The 21,940-nt window shown below is 39.9% G+C and overlaps 1 protein-coding gene across 3 annotated transcripts in view; it reads left to right on the top strand.

Annotated features, from left to right (window-relative positions):
• milt (trafficking kinesin-binding protein milt) overlaps positions 1–19,762 on the top strand; it is a 275,578-nt gene extending 255,816 nt beyond the window's left edge. For all 3 annotated transcript variants that reach the window (XM_080286080.1, XM_080286072.1, XM_080286088.1), the window contains 7 exons: positions 1,246–1,302; positions 4,208–4,471; positions 5,801–5,946; positions 10,902–11,080; positions 13,784–13,953; positions 16,404–16,687; positions 17,072–19,762. In XM_080286080.1, the coding sequence (XP_080142206.1) occupies positions 1,246–1,302; positions 4,208–4,471; positions 5,801–5,946; positions 10,902–11,080; positions 13,784–13,953; positions 16,404–16,687; positions 17,072–17,706 (1,735 nt within the window). In that variant the 3' untranslated portion in view covers positions 17,707–19,762. The remainder of the gene's footprint in view (positions 1–1,245; positions 1,303–4,207; positions 4,472–5,800; positions 5,947–10,901; positions 11,081–13,783; positions 13,954–16,403; positions 16,688–17,071) is intronic.
• Positions 19,763–21,940: the final 2,178 nt, after the last annotated feature.

Raw genomic sequence — 21,940 nt, 5'->3', positions numbered from 1 at the left:
AGATGCGAATGAATGTGTTTGAATGGATGAGTAAATGGGGAGTGTGTTGTTCTGTCTAGGCTACCTCCCTTTCCATGGGGGAAGCAGCCTAAATATATAGATAGATAGATAGTTTTATATTGTTCCCTGATTGTAATTTTTCTGATCACCTTTATTTTGTATGTCATATTCTTAATTTTTTTCTTAATTTTACTGTGTATTCCATCGTATTAATACAGTATTTTTGTGTGTCACTCTTATTATGTGTGACTTAGTTTTGACATCCGCATTATTTGTTGTCATGTCATATGTACAGATCATCTGTCCATATTAGAATCTGTTCATTGGTTATCACTTATTTGGCTGTACTGAATAGTATTACTAAATCATTCTGTCATAGTGTTTTACAATCTTGCTTGTGTGATATGTTTTCTTAACAGAAAACATATTTATTTCACCTAAACTTGTATACCCTGATCATTAACTGTTTCTTCTTTGTTTTGGTGGCCTAATTCTTAGCTATAAATCTCTTTAATATTTTTTTTCTTAATCTTTCTTATTAATACACACTCCTTACACATGAGTCTTGTCTCATAATACTGTACTGTGATTCTTATGTATGCCACGATTCTCAGTTGGTGGTGTCTTTATTTGTGGTACAGTATCATTTGTTTTTCCTCTGTTAGCTGTGAACAGGTACTGGTAGTTTGGCATGTACAGTATCTGCAACTCATTGTATTTGATGTACAGTATACAGTACTCTTAATTTTCATGAGGATAAACATTCTCCACTAAAAGTGGGATTCCATCTATCACTTTTTTTTTTCTTTCTTTTAAGTGGTGTTGATACTACAGTGTAGTGTTTTATGGCATAATTTTTGTAACAAAAGTTTTACATAATGTACTACAGTGACACAGTAACATCAGTCATTGACGATTTTTGAGATGTGCATGCAAATTGATACTACAGTAATTCCAATATTTATTTGGTATCATCATTGGGTTTTCAGTTTGTTGTATTGAACCAGAGGTTTTGAGTACTTTTTAGACTTTTTTTTTTCCCCCTTTTATTTCTGGAGTATTAGTTTACAGCCCATCACAAAAGATAATTATTACATCAGGTAATGCTCAGCTCTTTCTCTTATTATAACACATAGAGTAGTACAATATTAAACACCAAAGGTAACTCTGGTATCAGCTACAGTCCTAAGTTCATATAATTATAAAAGATCAATTGTGATGGTGACAGTATGTCTCCCTCAACAGCAAGCATGGAGCTCTTCCCATGTGTGGCTTAACACAGTCTGCTCTGTACCAAATCAGGTACTGGTCATCCAAGAAGACATAGCTCACTGCTTGCACCAATGTTCTTTCATGTTCCTAAAATCTAGACAAAATTATTCATGTTATGGAATGCAGTATACAGTGCACCCTCACACAATTCAAGTTTATGGGTGGCAGAAACCCTCGCATTCTACGATTTCGCATTGTGTGAACCAAAGAACTTATGGCAAAAATGGTATATGGTGGACAGCCCACCCAGGGCTTGGTCTTCAGGTCCCTTTCCAGCCTGCTCTACCCTGCTAATACTTTGTCTAATAGTACTTCTTGTTGGACAAACATATAAAACAACAAATAGAACATCATGTACCTTTATTTAAGTGACTTCTGGGCTTGTTAAGAAGGGAAAGTGGTGGGTATCCATGGCTCAGGGCGTCTACTCTTGCCCTGTGAGGCGGGGTGCCCCGTTGTCACTCTCACTGTCACTGCTGAGGTTTCCTGGAGATGCCATAAAGCCTTCAAAGTCGACAGCTGAGACCATGATGAACAAGTGGGTACTGCTACGATGCTAAAACGGACCACAGGATGCCAGGTACAACAAGTGTTCTCGCAGTAATGTGGAGGAGAAGTGTCTATTGACCTAGGAAAATCGGTAGATGGCATGCAGATAGCTGTTGCCAGCCACCTGCCATCGTGTGGCCGACTCGCATTGTCCAGCCTAACACTCGTAGTAATGGCAGGGAATCCATTTTTGCCTTGGAATCATACAGCTGATTCGCATGTTGGGAAGTTCGATTCGCATATTTCGCATTGATAAAAATAAGCATTTCCTGGGTTGACCTCGCATTGTAGGTGATTTGCACATTGTGTGGGGGCACACTGTATATATATATATATATATATATGTTTGTGCTTGACTTAGTTTTGTTTATAGTCTGTAAATAATTTTTTAATTCACTAATAACTAAACTGAACATTAGAAAGTCCTAGATTTTAGAAACTTATGATTTTTTGTGTAATTAACAGAAACCTGTAGAAGCTTTTGACTACACATTGCTTGATAATTTCTTTTTGTAGATACCAGGTTGTCAGGTTATTCAGCTGATCAGTAACAAGCTTACACCCACATATATGGTTTTGTTCCAATATTATACAGTACAGTAAGTTACTTTGCTAACATCTGGCTGTCATGTTTGTCAATGCTGCTGCTGCATAAAGTTGTACAGGTTGTTTGATGAAAATGATATTCATGTAATGTCACTATGATTGATGAATGTGGATGAATGTGTGGGGATGAACAAAACACTTCCAGTTAGCAGATTTCCTATGTCAGCACAAAAATATTAAAGTTTCACTTACTATATTTTCAACATCCTCATAGAAGGACTTGTGTCATGGAAGTATCATTTGCTATTAAGTAATATTGTTTATTGCATGTAGGGACATACTGTGCATTGCATATCTCATACAATGATTATTTGTTCTTTTTTTATTTTTGATATCAGTTCCCTCACATTTCTTACATTAATGTATTCTGATAATGTCAATGTCACTGTTAATATGCACAGTATTAGAATTGTCCCTTCATGTTCAGAACTGTATGCTGTATTATATAATTGTGATAATATTAGGATTCTGTTTGTGTGTGCTGATTCACACTGCACAGTAAATCTATTTTTGCATGATAATATAATGAGCACTTCCATTGAAGTCAGGTGCAAGATACTGTACCCTTATCAGCAAGAGTTACTCATGCACTGAATAATCACAAGCACAGAATATTGCAGCTACTTCATTTGACCAATATTGGATGAAGTACTGATCAAGGGCTTTGCATATACAGTACAGCTGCAACAAACTTAACTATTTCTGTACCCAGCATCCAATCCCAGGGTTAAAAGGTGGCTGTGGGAAAAGATTCTGCCAAGCCTACGAATATCTATCTGTAGTCATAGCTGCTCTTCACTGCCATTCCAGTCCTTCCTTCTTCAAGCATTCACCACACTGCCATTTCACTTTATGCTAATTTTATTTCCACTAACTTCACTTCCATACAGACTCATTCCTCTTGCTGTCCACCTATCATATATTTCCTTACTGCCTCAGTCATTTCCCCTTGACCACACCAGTATCTCTTCTACCTGCACTTTGCTAGCTTTACATTCTTCTTCATGCTGCCACTTGTTTCTCCAGGTGACTCCAGATATGCCTTTCAAATAACTCATCTCTACATACTTCAGTATATAATGCAGGAAAGTGGAGGTTACACTCTTTCTCCAAACCATTACTCTTGATGTAAAAGATTCTTTGCTTTTTCTTCTTGTCAGTAAAGATGCTAGGTAGTGTAGGAAGGACTTGCAGTATAAAAGGCACAGTGCATATTAAATTACAGTAAATATGTGTAAATAAATTATTGTTATACTGAATGTACTTCTTAAATACAGTGTATTGTACTGTTGTAACAGGAAGACAGTGCAGTATTGTGTATGGTATTATATCCCTGTATTTTTTATGTTTTGGTGTGTTAGGAGATAGATTATCTTGATAAGCTGTCACCATAAAACTCTGTGTTGCTTTGTATGTAATGTAAATGCCTGTACTATGATGTACATTTTGTTGCCCTTTTTACAGCTAAGCAGAACACTTAACCTTAGTCAGCAAAAAAAAATATATGTGAATTACTCTTCACCCCAAACAAAGTTTACTGATCATACATACAGAAAGTGGCTTGGCCCTCATATACATAAAATGTATCTACCTTAGTCATTGGAACACATCGTTTAGCTTCACCCACTACTTTTTCACCATCAAGATTTTTGCTAATCTCCTGCTTTTTGTAGAATACCATTTTTATCAAATTACCTTCCTTTTTTTTTCACAGGGAGTCAGTCATGTTTTGCCTTGCCCTGACAGTGTTACATTTATTAAGTAAATTTTTCCATTGCAGCAACATGAGGCGTACATTTGACACAGTGCGGCTCACTGGTAAACACTCGGGTCTTGGATCATCACAAGGATCTCTGAACTCCCTTGGGTATGGAGGGTCTCTACACTCAACCCCCACCCACCTAGCAGGTGGCACAGGGCCAGGAACGGGATTTCTGGGGTCAAGGGGCTCGTCAGTGTACTCTGGGGGCTCAGGTCACCCATCACTGGACTCTGGGGCAGACTCAGATGCCTCCATGCATACGGATTCTGAGGACAACTACCCGTGAGTTTCTTCATACTGCATTTTGGACCCTTAGAGTGCTTTGCATACCTGGGTCAGGTAGATATAAGAGAATTCTATCTATCTTTCTGTTGCCAGACGCCTCAATCCCATTTGGGGTGGCCACAAACAAATCGCCTCCAAGCCACCCTGTCCCCCACCATTTCACTCCCCTGCTCCCAGCTCACACCCCCCTCTCTCATATACCTCTCCACCCCATCTCTCCATCTCATCCTCGGCCTCCCCCTCCCTCTTTCCCCCTCCACCTCACTCACATACACTCTCTTCGTCAGTCTTTCACCCTCCATCCTCTCCACATGGCCAAACCACCTCAGTGTGTTCCTCATAACGCTTCCTATCACATCCACATCAACACCACAACAAGATATAAGAGAATTGATTACAGTATTTGTTAGTGGAAGAAAACATTCATGAACATTTTAAACCACATCTGTTTGCAGAATGATGTACTTTAGTATGTTAGGTGTGTGAACTTTAAAATAGGGCATTCAGAATATTCAGTTTAATTTGTGAATATTGCTACTTTTATTAGGCTGTGCTAGGCAGGTATGCAAAATATTCTATCCTTCTCTCTTTGTTTGATCTTTATTATAATCGGCATTTTGCTACTATATTAATTTTTAGAATATGATAAGGCTTTTCTGTTCAACTGAGCTTTGGTAAAGAACAGAGGAGTATGGCTGTACAGTACAGAGGTATGATACTGTTAACTGAATCTGAAATCTACTCAGACAACATTAGCTTAAAAGGTCTGATTGAATCCGAAGCTTGCTCAAACAGCACAGTAGTTTAAGAGTGTTTTAAGAAAGTGCTTTGTGCAAGACAACTCGTGATATGAGACAAGATAAATATGATGTTAACCCATCCACCCTGATAGCATTATTTTTATTTTTTTTACAACTGAACATTTATATTCACCATGGAAGGGTACCTACTATAGCTATTTTACCTTAACCTCACCCAGATTTTTGTTCATTACAACTTATTTCATGTAGCTCAGTGGCATAGTAAGACAATACTATGGTTCTGCATCCTTTTCATAGCATCTCTTCATGCCTTGCACCATATTCTGCCATTAGTCTCTTGTTACAGCTTGGTTTTCAAGATGGAGAAATTGCAAAGACCAAATCAGAGTAAAAATTACCTAGTGCAAGTGATTAATGAAGGCTATACATATCTCTGCAGTTCAAAAAGTCTCTCCTAAGCTGAATATAATTGGGTGGAAGTTTCAGATATAAACCATAAAATACTTACGTGTATCATATTCATGGGGTTATCAGTTGAACTAAATGGGATGTTGAATTGTTACAGTGGTAGTCAGCTGGGTGTGCCTGGGTGGCCTGGAACGCCTGATCTAGACTCTTGTCTGCGCCGTCTAGGACCCCCACATGACCATCGCACCCCATCACACTTTCTTCCCTATGGTTGCCGCACACCAGATTCTATTATGTCAACAGGTAAGAGTGCATCACCATCATTTCTGCATTAGCCAGTCAATTTTTAACTGATGGGACCTGGCCACTTCCATAACTTGAATTAAGTCATCAGTCACTGAGTCACCAAGTCAGGTGACACCATACTTACTCTCAGTGGAATTACTAATATTGTGGGTGACCATGAATACAGCTGATGTGTGTGTGTGTTAATTTTTACCTCATTTACTTGTACAGTACTATACAGTTCCTTACAGAATTACATAAACATGTCTTGTTCATAAGGAGAGAAAATTCTTATGAAAAAGCTTTACTGTATTGCATTACTCAGAAATATCTCAGGTATATGCTGTAATACAATTAAATCTGTTAGATCTTTTTAAGGGGAGGTATGTAGTAAGTATAATGTCATTCAGGCAAGAATCCTTAGAATGTTGAGTCCATTACAGTATATGGTTTACATATTATAAGCTTTGTATATACATTTCGACCTATAGTACAGTACAGTATACAGTATTTTGTGCATTAATGAATGAGTAATAAAACCTAAAACCTGAAGAGTTTTCATGATCGTAGGGTTAAATAGTTAAGGCTATGTATTTACTACTGGAGAATATTATGACTGCAGTGTTATTAGAACAGTGTTGTGTGTCAGGCCATCTATCTATGGCCGGATGTCCTAATCCCATAAGGGGTGGCCACAAACAAATCACCTTCATGTTGCCCTGTCCCCTGCCATTTTGATGCCCTTCCCCCAACTTACACATCCCTCTCTCATATACCTCCCCACTGGCTAAACCACCTTACTGTATTTCTCCTAAGGCTTTCTGTCACATTTACATCCACACCACTTCCTCATTTGTCAGTCTGTTTCTCCATATAATTCCACTCATTTCCACAGCTCTCACTCTCGACTTCTGTCCTTCCAACAGAGTCCAAGCTTCGCTTCAGTACATTAGAGTGGGTATCACAATACTGTACCATCATGCAGTGACTTTTCTGCTTCCATGCACACTTCCCTACTTCTTATCGCTGCATTCAATGAACCAGCAACATTTCTTTCCTGCTGTATATACCCTTTAAAATACTTCAGCCTCTAAATTTCCATTCTTGTTCATCACACTACCCAGGTACTTAAATGGACTAACATTTTCCATTTCCTCACAATCCAGCCTCACTGTGCATTCAGTGAGTTCATTTCTCTTGAAGACAACAACTTTACGTTTTACTACATATTTAGATTTTGTTTCTCACATACTCCCCCAAACTCATTCACCAAGCCTTGCAGTTCCCCTTCATCTTCACAATACAGTATCATCTGCAAACAACAGAACAGGAAGCATCCAGACACTGCCATCTTTCATTAGGGCTGCTCCAACATACATTGCCCTACCTTGTATCTCTTTTTATAATTCTTTCCATATGCACATTGAACAACTGTGGAGACATGACACATCCGTTTCAATCCATGATTCAAATAGAAAAATTCACTTATTTCACCATCCACACACATTGTAGCCCTAGCACATTAACACATAATCTTCATGGCATTTAACAGCTTCCCATTTACACTATGTATTTTTTTATTTTTTCACATTACTTGTCTATCCACTCTTGTCATATGCTGTCTCCAAATCCATGAAGGTGACATATGACTTCTTTCACTTCTGTAGAAACTTTTCCACCAAACACCTTAGGATGAATATCTGATACACAACCTCTTTCCATCCCGAAACCCCCCTGTTTTTCTCCGACTAATTCCTCGGTTATTTCCCTAACTCTGTCAGTAAGTATCCTACCATATGCTTTTCCCATTACACTAAGAAGACAAATGCCCCTATTACTGTATTACCACACACTTCTTTCCCCTCCTTCACTAAGAAGACAAATGTCCCTATTATTACCACACACTTACCCCCTTCACAAAGAAGACAAATGTCCTTATTATTACCACACACTTCTTTTCCTTCCTTTTCCTTTGCACAGGGGAATAATTGTACCTGATTTACCATCCCTTGGGACTCTGCCTTCCTCCCAGGTCAGTCTACACATCTTCCATGTCCATTCTACTACTACCACTCCCCCATGCTTCAGCATTTCACCTTACACACTCCATCAACTCCAGGGGCATTCCTCATTTTAACTTTCTCCATTTCCTCCATTACTTCCATCCTGCTGATCTCTGTCTCCTTTCTCGTCTCCTTCCTTCTCCCAGCCATTGCCCAGCCACTTGTACTCACATTACTTTCATTTTCTGTGTTTAATAATTCCTTAAATTGTTCTTTTCATGTGCTCACTTTTTCTCCCACCTCCACTAGCATTCTGCCATTTTTACCTTTCACTCCCATACTGCCTTCTTTATCACCCTGTCTTACTCTAAACCTCCTTCCAGAACATTTTCTTACATTCCCTCCACTTTACACTCAGATTCCATCCAAACTCCTCATCCATTCTCTTCATACTCTCTCCTGCTACTCTTTCCTCCTCTCTCCTCTTCTCCGCATATAACTATTCCATCTCTCAACTTCCTCCATGCCTCTGCTGCCCATCCTCTCACTATATGCTTTCTTGTTTTGCACCACAGCATGTCTCACCTCTTCATTCTACCATGCCATTCCTTGTATCCCTTTCATCTTCTCTTCATCCCACACACCACCTCACATGCTGAACAGATTTCTTCTGTCAGTACCTTGCACACACCTTCCACCTCCCCCATCTACTCCAGATCATATTTGAGGCACCCAGGACCAGAGGGGCATTACCCACAAGACACTTGTTTTGAGTAATTAATCAGTAAAGTTAGGGTTTAATTATATACATCATTTCGATAGTTAAGGCATTATATTATATACAGTATCAATGGAAATGTCTCGTCAAGACATTTTTTTGTCAAATGTTTTTTAAGGTGTTTTTGTGTATGTATTTTTTTGGTGTGTTTTTTCTTTTACACCCCCAAAATAAACCTGTACAAAGAACTTTCCTGCATGAAATTAATGCTACTTTGTAATATATATATAATGGTATTAGTAACATGTTAAAGTTTTATTATCCTAGGCCTAATAGTTTTTTTAATATGAATTTTTAAATGGTGTTTTTTGGTGTGTTTTTTTTCGACCTGACAAAAACTTACGAAGGACATTATGCCAGTAGTTCCTGAATATTGTCTGGATGTTGTCCCAACCCACAGCATCAAAACATCATGCAGAACACTTGCAAGGCTCACCCACTGCCTGGATATCCACATGTTTACTTGTTGCTCGCAGCTGAAGTAAACTTCACCACTGTCTCTCTTCCTCTTCATTTCTCTCTTCTTCCAAGTCTCTGGCTGCCTTACTTTCTTCCTGGTTAACTTCCTGGCCTCACCATCACCCATTACTGTCTGTTTAATCAGTGAAAAAAATGGCGAAATAGAGGAGGATAATCCACGCAGATCTCAGCCATACACCACCAAGCGTAGCACTGACTGCGGAGGCAGTCAGCTGTTCACAGGAAGTGCTGCGTGATTGGCTGAGACCGGGTGTGTGACCGCCAGGTATGCGCTTATTGGCTGATGCCTACGCCCCTATGGACCTGTGCCTTCAAGTACCTCTATATAAAACCATGCACAAAAACATGCTACTTTTAACCCTCATTCAAGATCCATAGGGATTCTTTTTCCGTGAAATGTTTGTTGTATGATATTTTTTAACCTCTGAGCTAATTTTTTCCACATTTAACTCCGAAAGTTGGGAAGTGTGGCTTATGCCCCTATGGTCCTGGGTGCCTCATTTACCCAGTCACCCCTCCACTTCTCTCTCATATTCTGCCATTTTTCCTTCCTCCTCAAACCTTTCAACCTTCTTTGTACAGTATATACTGCTTCCTCTTGTCCGTCTCTCTTTTTTATCATCTATCGCATTTGTACCTTGACTCATCCCCAGTCCCTGTATGCTTTGGCATCCTGCACATATCTACTCATTCTGTCATCCACACACACATATAATCAGTCATTGCCTTCCATTCATTCAGCTCACCACCCACCCTCCTCATCACTTGCCATGTATACCTGTGAATCATTTTGTGCCCAAAAAGGATCTTAGCTATCACCAATCCCCTCTCTGCACAAATGTCCACTGGAGCACTACCATTCTCATCCACTTCTACTGGCACACCTCACTCACCAACTACTTCATCCACCTTCATATTCCCTACTTTTCCATTCATATCTCTAATCAAAAACACACTCTCACTCCCCTCAAACTTTTCCATGCATGCTTCCACATTAGTCCAGAACTCGTCTTTCATTCTGCTGTCATCGCATATACACAGACAGTCACCCATACTTTTATTTCTACTTTTAATCTTACTCACACAATCCATGAACCAACTGATCCATACAGTAATATTTTTCTTGCATCTCATGCACACAATACATACACCCTACTTTGCCCTGTCTCCCACACATATACACAATCCCTATTCCCTCTCCCTCACCTTCTCACCTTTCACCTCTCTGTCTGGTCTGGGTCAGTCCACATATGTCCACTTTTGCATCCTTAAGCACCTGGACAATCTCTCTCTCTCTATCTCTCTCTTTCATCGCGTCATTCGCACCCTGTACATTCCACATAGCAATCCTCACCATGTCCTTTGTTTGATCCTTGGTTGTCACCCGAAAGTCAGTCCAGGTCTGAAGCATTTTGCTTGTCTTATTTGTTGGTTGTTTTGTGGGGTGGGGCACTAACCCTCTGCCAACCCACATGTTGACACATAGGAAACACCTATGATTTGGTTATATGTTTACCACCTGGCATATTAAATGATTTCCAGACTTAGGTTACAAGAAATCATTTGGCTTGTCACTCAGTGTAGAGTAACCTTGGAGTAGCTCTATGTTGAGTGAGTGGATGATGGGCACCCTCACTGACCATGTACAGTACAGTGTTGTTTATAAAAGATCATGCTCTTTGAGTAATGCAATATTCTATCCATTCTTTCAGGTAGTGGAAAGTCTGGGTTGAGTGCATATGGTGGTGCTGGAGGCACTGACTGGAAGCTGCCTCAGAAGCTGCAGATAGTGAAGCCTATTGAGGGATCACTCACCCTTCACCAATGGTCCCGTCTTGCCACTCCACACCTTGGGGGCCTACTAGAAGAAAGAGAAGGTGTTGCAATCAAGGTCAGTAGATCAAAAGAAGTGTAATATAGCTTTAACTAATACTGAATATAAGACTCATACCCCCCCATGACTTAGATATTTTTTACAGTATATCAGTTAATAAAAATTAGTTAAAATTGTACCACAATTCCAGGTCCGGAAACACAGTCATGATGTTAGCCATGATACAGCTGATGGTTGAGAAACGTTTCAGACAGTAGTGGAGAGTCTTATCTTGGAACATACTCTTTGTACTGCCCAAAAGGGATTAATGTATGGCTAGTTATCAAACTTATAGCCACATATCATTCTTACAGGAAAATTTTCCAAATTGGTACTGACCAGCCATCTGTTACCCCAAAAGACATGATTAGTGTTTGGCAGAAGTCACAAATGAGAATGATAATGGTGCCTAGGAGGTGGATGAAAGTATTGAGTGCGCTGACAGAGCAAAATAAGGTAGGTGTCGTGGATAAAATCAAGAGACACATATTGAGATAGCTTGGGTGTACCAAATGCATTGAGACTGAAAGAATATGAGAAGAATAAGAATGAAATACAGGGATAAAGTGGAGGAATACATGAGGAAGAGTGGCTTGAAGTGGTTAGAAGAAGTAGTAATGGTTTGTGAGAGAGAGATTTAGAAGCATTTTTTTTTCTGGAGCTGCTGTAAATGGCAGCAGATAAGTTGTCATTCAGATTCACTCACTCATCCCCTAGCCATGTCAATAAGTAACATTGAATAATTCTTTGCTTTTGTGTATGCATGCTTGCATGCTGTGTGTGTGTGTGTGTGTGTGTGTGTGTGTGTGTGTGTGTTCCTACATCCATAATTTCCTGGACATGTCCTCCATTTAGGTCCCAAAATCATCATCCGAAAGGAATTTTATAAACTCTTCAGGTGTCTGGAATTTCAGCGTCCATCATTTTCTCCACAGAAAAAAAAAAAAGAAAGAAAGAAACTGTAATGATGAGAGAGAGAGGGGAGGTGGAAACCATACAGATATCATTCAGTTTTCCTCAGCTGAAAAGTCAAGTGTACACCTTTATGGTGTTGTCATCTTAACAGTTTTAGGGCTAGCATGTTCTGCCATGTACTGCTTTTCCTTGTTCTTCATCCACATGCATTATTATTTTTTTCATATGGCTTTTACAGCCATAAATGAACTAAAAATTAACTTAAAAATTTGTGACAAATAGGCCAAAACTGGAAAATACTTTAGACATTTTCTGTTGTAGACATTTTCACCTATAGACATTCTCTACTGTAGACATTTTCTGTGGTCACTGTATATAAATATTAATGCTGTGCATCATCATCATCATCATCATCTTCATCTTCATCTTCATCTTCATCATCATCATCATCATCATCATCATCATCATCATCATCATCATCATCATCCGGACCTACTTTCCCACCCTAGGGCAGGGCGAGGAGTAGCAACGTCCAGACAGCCCAAGTTTGCCCACTCCAATGGCCCATGCTTTCATTCACTCATCATTCAATCCCCCCAAATCCTGGCTGTATCTGATAGGCCAAAAACTTTCATCACATTCTGTAGCCTTACATAAACATATCTGATAGAGTCAACCCGGATGCTGTCACATGAAAAAAGAGTGCCAAATCCCTAATGATGCACTTCTTCTCACAGTATTCATCTAGTCAGCATGTATCTCTTCTCAGTCCCCTACCTCACCAACTTCCATACCTCTCTTCCTCAGACACTCGTCCACCAAATCCCTCCAACTTCTTGGCCTACCTTGCCTCATCCTTCCTTCAAATTCACTCAGATATACCTTTTTCACCACTCTGTTGTTATCCTTTCTCTCCATATGATCATACCATCTTAGTGTACTCTCTTCAGTTCTAGTGTCCACAGACTTCATCACTCCACATCTTTCATGAATCACATTATTTGGTATCCTATCCTCTCTCTACTCCTCGTACATTCCTCGGCAGTCTCATCTCCACTACTCTCACTCTTGACTTTTCATTTTCATGCCACACCATAGTCTCACATCCATATGTTAAGTTGGCACTAACACTCCTTCATGTAAGCCTCGCGCAGCTGCAACACTCGAGCCTCTGTTTCTTATCAAGGCTGTCATAGCACCAGCTACCTTCCTTGTTTCACTCTATTTTCCACTTCTTTTGCACATTTTCCTCTCTTTTCCATCACTGTACCCAGGTATTTGAACTCTTTCACCAATTCCAGTCTCTCTCCACTCAGTATAACATCACACTGGGAGTCACCTTCTCTCTCAGTGCATGGAGACTGAAAGAATACAAGAAGAATAAGAATGAAATACAGGGATAAAGTGGTTGAATACATGAGGAAGAGTGGCTTAAAGTGGTTAGAAGTAGTAATGATTTGTGAGAGAGAGATTTAGAGACATTTTTTTTTCCTGCAGCTGCTGTAAATGACAATAGATAAGTAGTCATCCAGATTCTCCCACTAGATTCATCAGACCCTACTTCATCCCCCAGCCATATCCATATAAGTAACATTGAATGATTGCAGTTCTCATTTCTTTGCTTTTGTTCATGCATATGTGGTGTGTGTGGGTGTGGGTGTGCACGCACATGTGCATGCGTGCTTTCATGCATGTGTGTGCGTGTGTGCATTCATGCATGCATGTTTGTGTGTGTGCGTGCATTTCCAGTACAGATCCCAAGGTATGAGCTCAGTAAACGTCATCCTTTTACTTATCACACAACAGGGTGGAACTGGAACAGAGCTGAACCTTGATGTGTACTCCATGTCAGACTTTGAGGAGGATGAAGTGGAAGAGGAGAACCCTGGGAAACAATTTATGTCCACCTCTGGGGTCTTTACTTACACCAACTCCACCATACTCCATCCTGATGATCAAGTCAGCGCCACTCCAAGGTATAATAGCTGGAAATGTAGTGATTATTTTTTTTTAGTATTTTATGGAGGCATATTTGCTTTTTAAGTTAAGATTTGTGATATTTTTGTGTCAGATTTGGTGGAGCTGTTGTTATTACATGTAATACTTTCAGATATACTGTCAGCTTCATCCACCAGTGTTCGTTTTTGAAAGAGATTTGAGCCAGTTTATAGTTACTTTGTTCTTTTCCCATTAATGGAGGAAATTTATATTACTGTACATTAATACGTTTTGTAACGAGACCCTCCTTTCATGTATAGTCTGGTATTTGCACATATCTGTTATTACAGTTTAATTAGGTATAAGAACCTGTAGTGTTACAGTTTTGTAGAAATGACCATCAGTGTCCTGGTAAAAAGTCTCTTCATCATCATACTATTCTTGCTTACTATTGTCCAGCTGTGGATACATTCTGGTGTTTTGATAATACTAGAACAAGACAATTCTCCATGAGGAAGAAAAATCTTAGGAGATGGGTTAAAAATCATCTCCATAAGGAAGAAAAATCTTAGGAGATGGGGTTAAAAACCATCTATCTATCTATTGCCAGATGCCTTAATCCTGCAAAGGGTGGCAATCTTGATAACCCTTTTTCAGCAATGAATGCACTGTACACAGACAAGCACTAGAGAGTTTTGTTCAGCTGGGAAGTAAGCTGTCAGAGGGTTTTATATTATAGGCATGCACGTGTTAGTGGAAGGTTTTGCGCATGTGCGGTGTGCTGTAGGTGGTAAGCCGCCAGGTGTTGTCAAGAGTTTTTATGATGGTAGTGAGGCATGTGTAAGGGTAAATGGGCATCTAAGTGACTTGTTCATTATCAGTGTGGGCATGCGACAAGGTTGTGTGATGTCCCCATGGTTGTTCAATATATATATATATATATATATATATATATATATATATATGGATGGGGTGATGAGAGAAGTAAAAACACGAGTAATGGAGAGAGGGATGGCGCTGGTAATGAATAGTGATGGACGGAATATCTCAGATTTGTTGTATGCTGATGATGCAGTGGTTCTTGCAAATACCAGACAAGAGCTTGGTAGACTGGTGCAGGGTTTTGCTGATATGTGAGGGTCATGCCTTGAGAGTAAATGTAGAAAAGAGTAAAGTGATGGTAATCGAGAGATTACACTGAGTGGAGAGAGACTGGAATTGGAGAAGGAGTTCAAATACCTGGTTACAGAGATAGAAAAAGAGAGGAAAATGTGCAAAAGAAAAGGAAAGTAGAGTGACATAAGGAAGGAAGCTAGCTGGTGCTATGAAGGCCTTGATAAAAACAGAGGCTTGAGTGTTGCAGCTGCACCAGGCTTACATAAAGGAGTGTTAGTGCCAACTTTAACATATGGATGTGAGACTATGGTGTGGCATGAAAAGGAAGTCAAGAGTGAGAGCGGTGGAGATGGGACTGCTGAGGAATGTATGTGGAGTACAGAGAGTGGATAGAATACAAAATAACGTGATTCATAAAAGATGTGGAGCGAGGAAGTCTGTGGACACCAGAATTGAAGAGAGTGTACTGAGACGGTATGGTCATGTGGTGAGAAAGGATGACAGTAGCGTGGTGAAAAAGGTATATATGAGTGAATTTGAAGGAGGGAGGAGGTGAGGTTGGCCAAGAAGTTGGACGGATATGGTAGATAAGTGTGTGAGGAAGAGAGGTATGGAAGTCAGTGAGCCTAGGGGACCGACAAGGGATTGAGCTGGCTGGATGATATGTTGTGAGAAGTGCATGATCAGGGATTTGGCACCCCTTTTTAACTTGACAGCGTTTGGATTGACTCTCGGATACGTTTATGTGCAGCTACAGAGTGTAGTGAAAGTTTTTGGCATTTCAGAAAGAGCCAGGGTTCCAGGGTCTTGAATAATGAGTGAATGGAAGCATGGCCCATTGGAGTGGACAAGCTTGGGCTGTCTGGACATTTCTACCTCTCACCCTGTCCTAGGGTGGGAAAGGAGGTCTGGATGATGATGAATGCCATGTTAGTCAGAGACGTTAAGTCAGTGCAAATGAGTGAGTTACATAATTATATCTGATAGCTTCTCTTAATATTTTTTATCAGCTCAGACCTTCCCATTTCCTTTAGGTAATTCAGCAGATATATCTAATTCAGTTCTCTTGTTGCATTGGTATCAGTTTACTGTATCATAAGGTATAATTTAGTAAGACCTCAAATATAAGACACCTTTTCTTTCTTTTTTTTTAGCCTTAAAATTGACAATATATTGTGGAAAAAATAATTATTAAAGTCTCCATGCTGACTGTAAAGTTGATTTGCCAGTTTCATCCAATTTAATTTACCAATTGTATGGAAAAGTTTTGATATTTTTTAACATATTCTTGACTTACAAGAAGGACTCTCTTGAGTAGGATATTTATCATTTTCATTTTCTCATCACATTTTAATGTCTCTAAATCTTCCAGCATACGTCAGACCCAGGTGAGTGTTCTCCCCACCTCCAGCTCATCTGCTGCCCCATCTGGTGCAGCCCCAACCCCCAGCACCCCAATTAGAAACCCCTCAGTACCTCCATCACGTAGGGGCTCGACGGCCACCTTCTCTGTCAACACTGGCCTGGCCAAGATGCTGAATGAACGAGGCACTGCCAAGAGTGACACCAACTCCTTTGCCCCCACTGCTACACCTGCCAACAGTCCCACTGCTACACGTCCAGGTTCACCGGAGCCTGAACGATACAAGTTGCCAGGTGAATGAAAGATTGCATATTTAACTCCAACTCAAGATCAATTTATAATACATCTTTCCATTCTCCTGATGATTCTCTGAAGCTTTAGAGATATTTTTTATCTGGAGAGCTTAGATATAGCCTTAATTCATCCTATTATTACTATAATTGAATTGAATCTGAATAAATTCCACTGGTGGTAGCTAGAAAAAACATTTAAATGTCAGCAGAATGAAGAGGTTAGTATCACATGACTTGACTTCTGAAGTTCTACAGCCAGGATATCAGCAATAAGGTTAATAGATTGAGATGAAGGAAAAGCAGAAAGATTACTTGTCACATATGCAAATACTTCAGTCCATCAACTACATTTGTAATATTTAATGACTCATTTGCTGTTAACAGGACTGGAGGAACTTACTAAGACCTTCTACTACGGTGCCAGCCTGCTGCGCCGAACATTTTACAAGAGTGACCCATCTGCCCCACAGTCCCCAACGGGTCCCCAGGTCAACCTTGTAGAACAAGTGCAGGCAATTGGAGTGGACAGATTTGTGGGTCTTCATGGCTCAGCACTGTCAGTGGGTGGGGTAGTGACCTCCCGCCCTGCAACCTCACCTCTCCTTCACCTTTCCAACCTAATAATGAGCAGTGCCAAGAACTCTTCTGCCACCTCAGGTGTAAATGGTTCCACCACTTCCTCTCCCACCACCACCTCTTCTGCCGTGACCACAGTAACCAGTTCAGGGCAAGCAGCCTCTGGCATCATAATGGCTGCACCCAAGATCCCATCACCTGGGGAGAGACGTCCTACTCTGCCCTCAGGGGCTCCCATGGGTATACCTGGCCACCCTGGATCAGGCCATCTTGACAACCGTCTGAGCCAGCTCAAACCAGGACAGCGTGCAGACCTTGGGACTGTAGGAGGTCGACCAAGGCCTACCTCGTTAGGCGCTGTACCCACACGAGGCAGCCAAGTGGAAGCCAATGTAGGTACAGTTGGTTGGACCTCATTTGGCCGTAAAGGAGGTCTCCTTTAGCTCACTCTCCCTGTAGACTAAGGTGCTGGAAAATTATTTCTTTACTAACTCTTCAAGCAACACTACTACTACTTGTACATGATTGTTTACACCAGACTTACAACACAAAATATTTCTTTATTGTACACAGTACACTATTCACACAAGTGATACATATGAATTGGATTCCGTGGTAATGGATGTAAATTTCCCAGCAAAGTTTGGTTTAAAAATTATATGAAACTTTTCTTGATACTGTACATGTTTGTGATAGGTGTAAGAATGTAGAAGAGTTCAAATTATTTGTGTGGGATGTTTTTACAGATAATTGTAATGGGAGGAAGGGTGGTGTAGAATAAACATGAAATTTAATTTAGTTACTATGTAACTAGTCAATTTTGGATTAGGGATCAATAAACTGATAAAGAAATAATTGTTAAATACAGTACAGGTATTTATTGGGTTGCTTTTACTGTTAAGTTTTAAAAGTACGTATGTCCAGATGTGAAAGACTTCTGTGAACGAGATTTGCAGAATCTGTTTGCTCTGTGATGGTAATCACAGACATATTATGCTTGGTATCTTGGTCAAAATTGTGCCAAATAAGTTATATAGATATTTAAAGTTGTAACCAGAAAACCTTCTACAAAGAATATTTTTTGTACTGCATTTGTTTTGTAAAGCTCAAAGTCTTTTGACAACCACACTTCATAAATAAATGGTTTGGTCATAAGTAAGTTTGATTCTTGTATGCTGTTCATGACAGATTCTTTTAACTGGAAAACATCATGTCTGTGAAATGTTTAACAAAGAAAAGTTGTTGTGTATTGTAAATGAAATGACGTTAAGAAATATGATAAAAGTGTTGAGTAGCAGAGAAACACCGCACTTTCAACTTTGGTTGTAAAAGCGGCAGAAGGGGTCTCGTAAATGAGATCCAAGCCTTCTAGTCACAAATGTTAATCATTTATTGTTCATTCTTTGGCATATTGTTTAACTGTGTGATTATATAAAAACAGACAGTTCAGAAACTAGAGCTGTACTTGATTCTTATATTTTAATATGGTCTCAATATTTTTTTTTTTTTCATTGAGGTTGTCAAATATTCTTATGTACAGGTGTGTACTTATCATATAGACTATATCCTAGGTTCCTGACCTTAAGAGTAGAAATTTGTTCATTTGTTTCCCTTGTCCACTAGTGGCCCTCTGACCCTTGCAGATGACCAAACTAGTGTTCCCTTAGCATTGATCCAGTATGATTTGCCCACCAACTGAGTACCATATATGTAGATGTGTTAGGCTGCCCTTTTAACAGTTATGGTGCAATGTTACGATACATATTTTAAGAAAAAGGCATTAGCTCAGGATTCAAAAAGTGGGGAAAAAATATCAGTTAAGGAATTTGCTCTGGAATTCATGCTTCAGGTTTCATTTTATAAAATTAACATAAATATAATAGTGTTTTTTTTTGCTACTAGTAGGCCATTGTCATTTTCTAAGTAGAGTGAGAGTTCAAAAAGTGCATCCCATCTCTCTCTGGGGAAAAAAAAAAAAAAAAAAAAAAAAATCATGTGTGAGTGAGATGAGTGCAGTGTTTTTGTTATTCAAAGAGCACAATGCCTGTTCAGTATACAGTAATGCTACCACCAGTTGTAGACCGCCTGCCTTGGAGCAGGAGAGTTATGTTCATAATGTTTTAGCGAGCTGTATTTTTTAATTCATGTAATACCAGGTTTTATGATGCTTTCTTCCTTTCATATGGTTGTATAGTCTGGTTGAGAAGTAACATAGTCAATGGAGGGAAAAGACTTAAAATTTGCTTTCATATTTTTTACTGAAGCTTTTCAGTTACATTTGTTAGATGGTACTGAATATTGAACTACAGTACCTATGGTTCCATAGATATGCCTATTTTTACAGGGTTTTTAGTAGGTTATAATAATTTCAATGGCAAAACAGCTTCTATGATTGTGCATATATACTGTAAATGATTCACCATGCCTCTAGAATGCTGCCTTCCTTTTTTGTATATGTATATATTGTATCATGTTAGGTTTCATATACTGAAAATATATACCAACAAAATATTAGTTTGTTTTATCTTGTATTAATCGTAGTGTGTTGGCTGCCCTTTTCTTAAATGAAAGAAGAAAAGAAGACAGCTGCATTGCATAGCATGGTCCATGTGAGAATTAGAGGATAAAAAAAAAACTGAGTGCATTTCAGTACTTGGGTAGTGTGATGAGTAAGGATGAAAGTTTGTAGGGTGAAGTGCTTGCAAGGGTACAACAAGGAAGAAAGGTTGCTGGTTCTGTGAAAGCAGTGATAAGAAAACAGGGAAGTGAACATGGAAGGAAAATAGTACCTGCGTGACAGTACTGTAACATATGCAAGTGAAGCTTGGACCTTGTTGGAAGGACACAAAACAAGCATGGGAGCAGTGGAGATGAGCTATGTGAGAGGAGCACGAGGAGTTACACGGAGAGGGACAAATGAAGAAGTGAAGGATCGTTGTGGTGTGGATGTGATAGAAAGCATTAAGAGAAATACACTGAGGTGGTTTGTCCTCGTGGAGAGGATGGAGGTGACAGACTGATGAGGAAAGTGTATGTGAGTGAGGTGGAGGTAGAGGGAGGTCAAGGATGAGATGGAGGGATGAAGTGGAGAGGTAAGTGAGAGAGGGGATGTGAACTGGGAGCAGGGCAGTGAAATGGTGGGGGACAGTGACATGGAGGCGATTTGTTTGTGGCCACCCCTTACAGGATTAAGACGTTTGGCAATAGACAGATAATAAAAAAAACGAAAATGAAAACAATACATAAGATCTTGTAATCAGTACCTCCACTTTTTATTGTCATTATTATTATTATTTTACTGAGACTACACTGCTGCTCCCTATCTCTTGAACGTAGGGTGGTGTACTGTGGATGAAGGATAAATTTGGCCTGCAGTACATTGGGTTCACATTCAAATGAGCCTGGGGTTGCAACTATTGCTAGTACTACTGCTCCTACGATTATTATTTTTACTCAAACTTGGCCCAGATTTATGACCTTATTCAGTTCATTTCACATAGCTCAGTGGCAGAATAAGACAATACTGTGACTCCACGTCCTTTCCATAGCACTGCTTCCTGAATAGCTTCATATTTTAGTGTTAATCTACTGCAACAATTCACTCACTCTTCAAGATGGAGAGAAGGTAAGTTTGAGCCAAGTTAGAGTAAAAACAGTATATGGAAGGGTTAAATATCCGAGTATCCATTATTTCTTTTCCAGATGGGTTTCACTATCATCTTAAATGTCGGGACCAACTGCCTAGCCCCGGGCTCCTACGCTTCTCGCGGGGCAATGTAGGATTGGATGATGGATGGAGGGATTAAAACCTCTCTCTATTGCTAGATGCCATAATCTTGAAAGGGGTGGCCACAAACAATCGCCTCCACGTCGCTATGTCCTTTGCCTCCCTCTCTTGATATCTCACCATTCCCTAATTTCCTTTCCTCCATTTCTGGTCTTTCTTACCTCCTCTTCCCCTCCATCTCACTCGCAGTCAGTCTCACAAAGCATCTGGTATTAAAAAAAGTTAAAAATACATATCCATGTTCACGGTTAAAAAAATATATATATCTGGAGGTAGCGAGGATAGTATTAAAATAGCAGTAGTGAAAATAATAATGTGAGTGCATTCAAGTACCTGGGCAGTGTGAAGAGTAAGGATGGAAGTTTTGGGGATGAAGTGCTTGAAAGGGTACAGCAGGAAAGGAAGGTTGTTGGTTCATTGAAAGCAATGATGAGAAATAGGGAGGTGAGTACGGAATTTAAGAAGTCACTGCATGATATTATTGCCCTCCCTACCTTGACGTATGGAAGCGAGGCGTGGACCTTGCTAGAGGGGATAAAGTCAAGAGTGAGAGCAGTGGAAATGAGTTACATGAGAGGAGCATGTGGAGTGACATAAAGGGACAGGTTGACGAATGAAGAAGTGAAAGAACGTTGTGGGGTGGATGTGGATATGACTGAGAAAAGAGAAATACACAAAGGTGGTTTGGACATGTGGAGAGAATGGGGAATGAAAGACTGACTAAGATCGAGTGTATATAGGTGAAGTGGAGGGTGGGAGAGGGAGAGGGAGACCAAGCATGAGGTGAAGGGAGGGAGTTGAGAGGTATTATGAGGGATAGGGGAGTGAGTTGGGGGGAGGGCAGTCAAATGGTGGGTGACAGAGAGACTTGGAGGCGTTTTGTCTGCGGC

Source organism: Coenobita brevimanus, chromosome 14 (assembly GCF_032717465.1).
Source record: "Coenobita brevimanus isolate Jiangsu-jjx chromosome 14, ASM3271746v2, whole genome shotgun sequence".
In the NCBI taxonomy this organism is placed as follows: Eukaryota; Metazoa; Arthropoda; class Malacostraca; order Decapoda; family Coenobitidae; genus Coenobita; species Coenobita brevimanus.
Note: the sequence above shows the minus strand (reverse complement) of the source record. Positions and strands in the feature narration are given on the sequence as shown.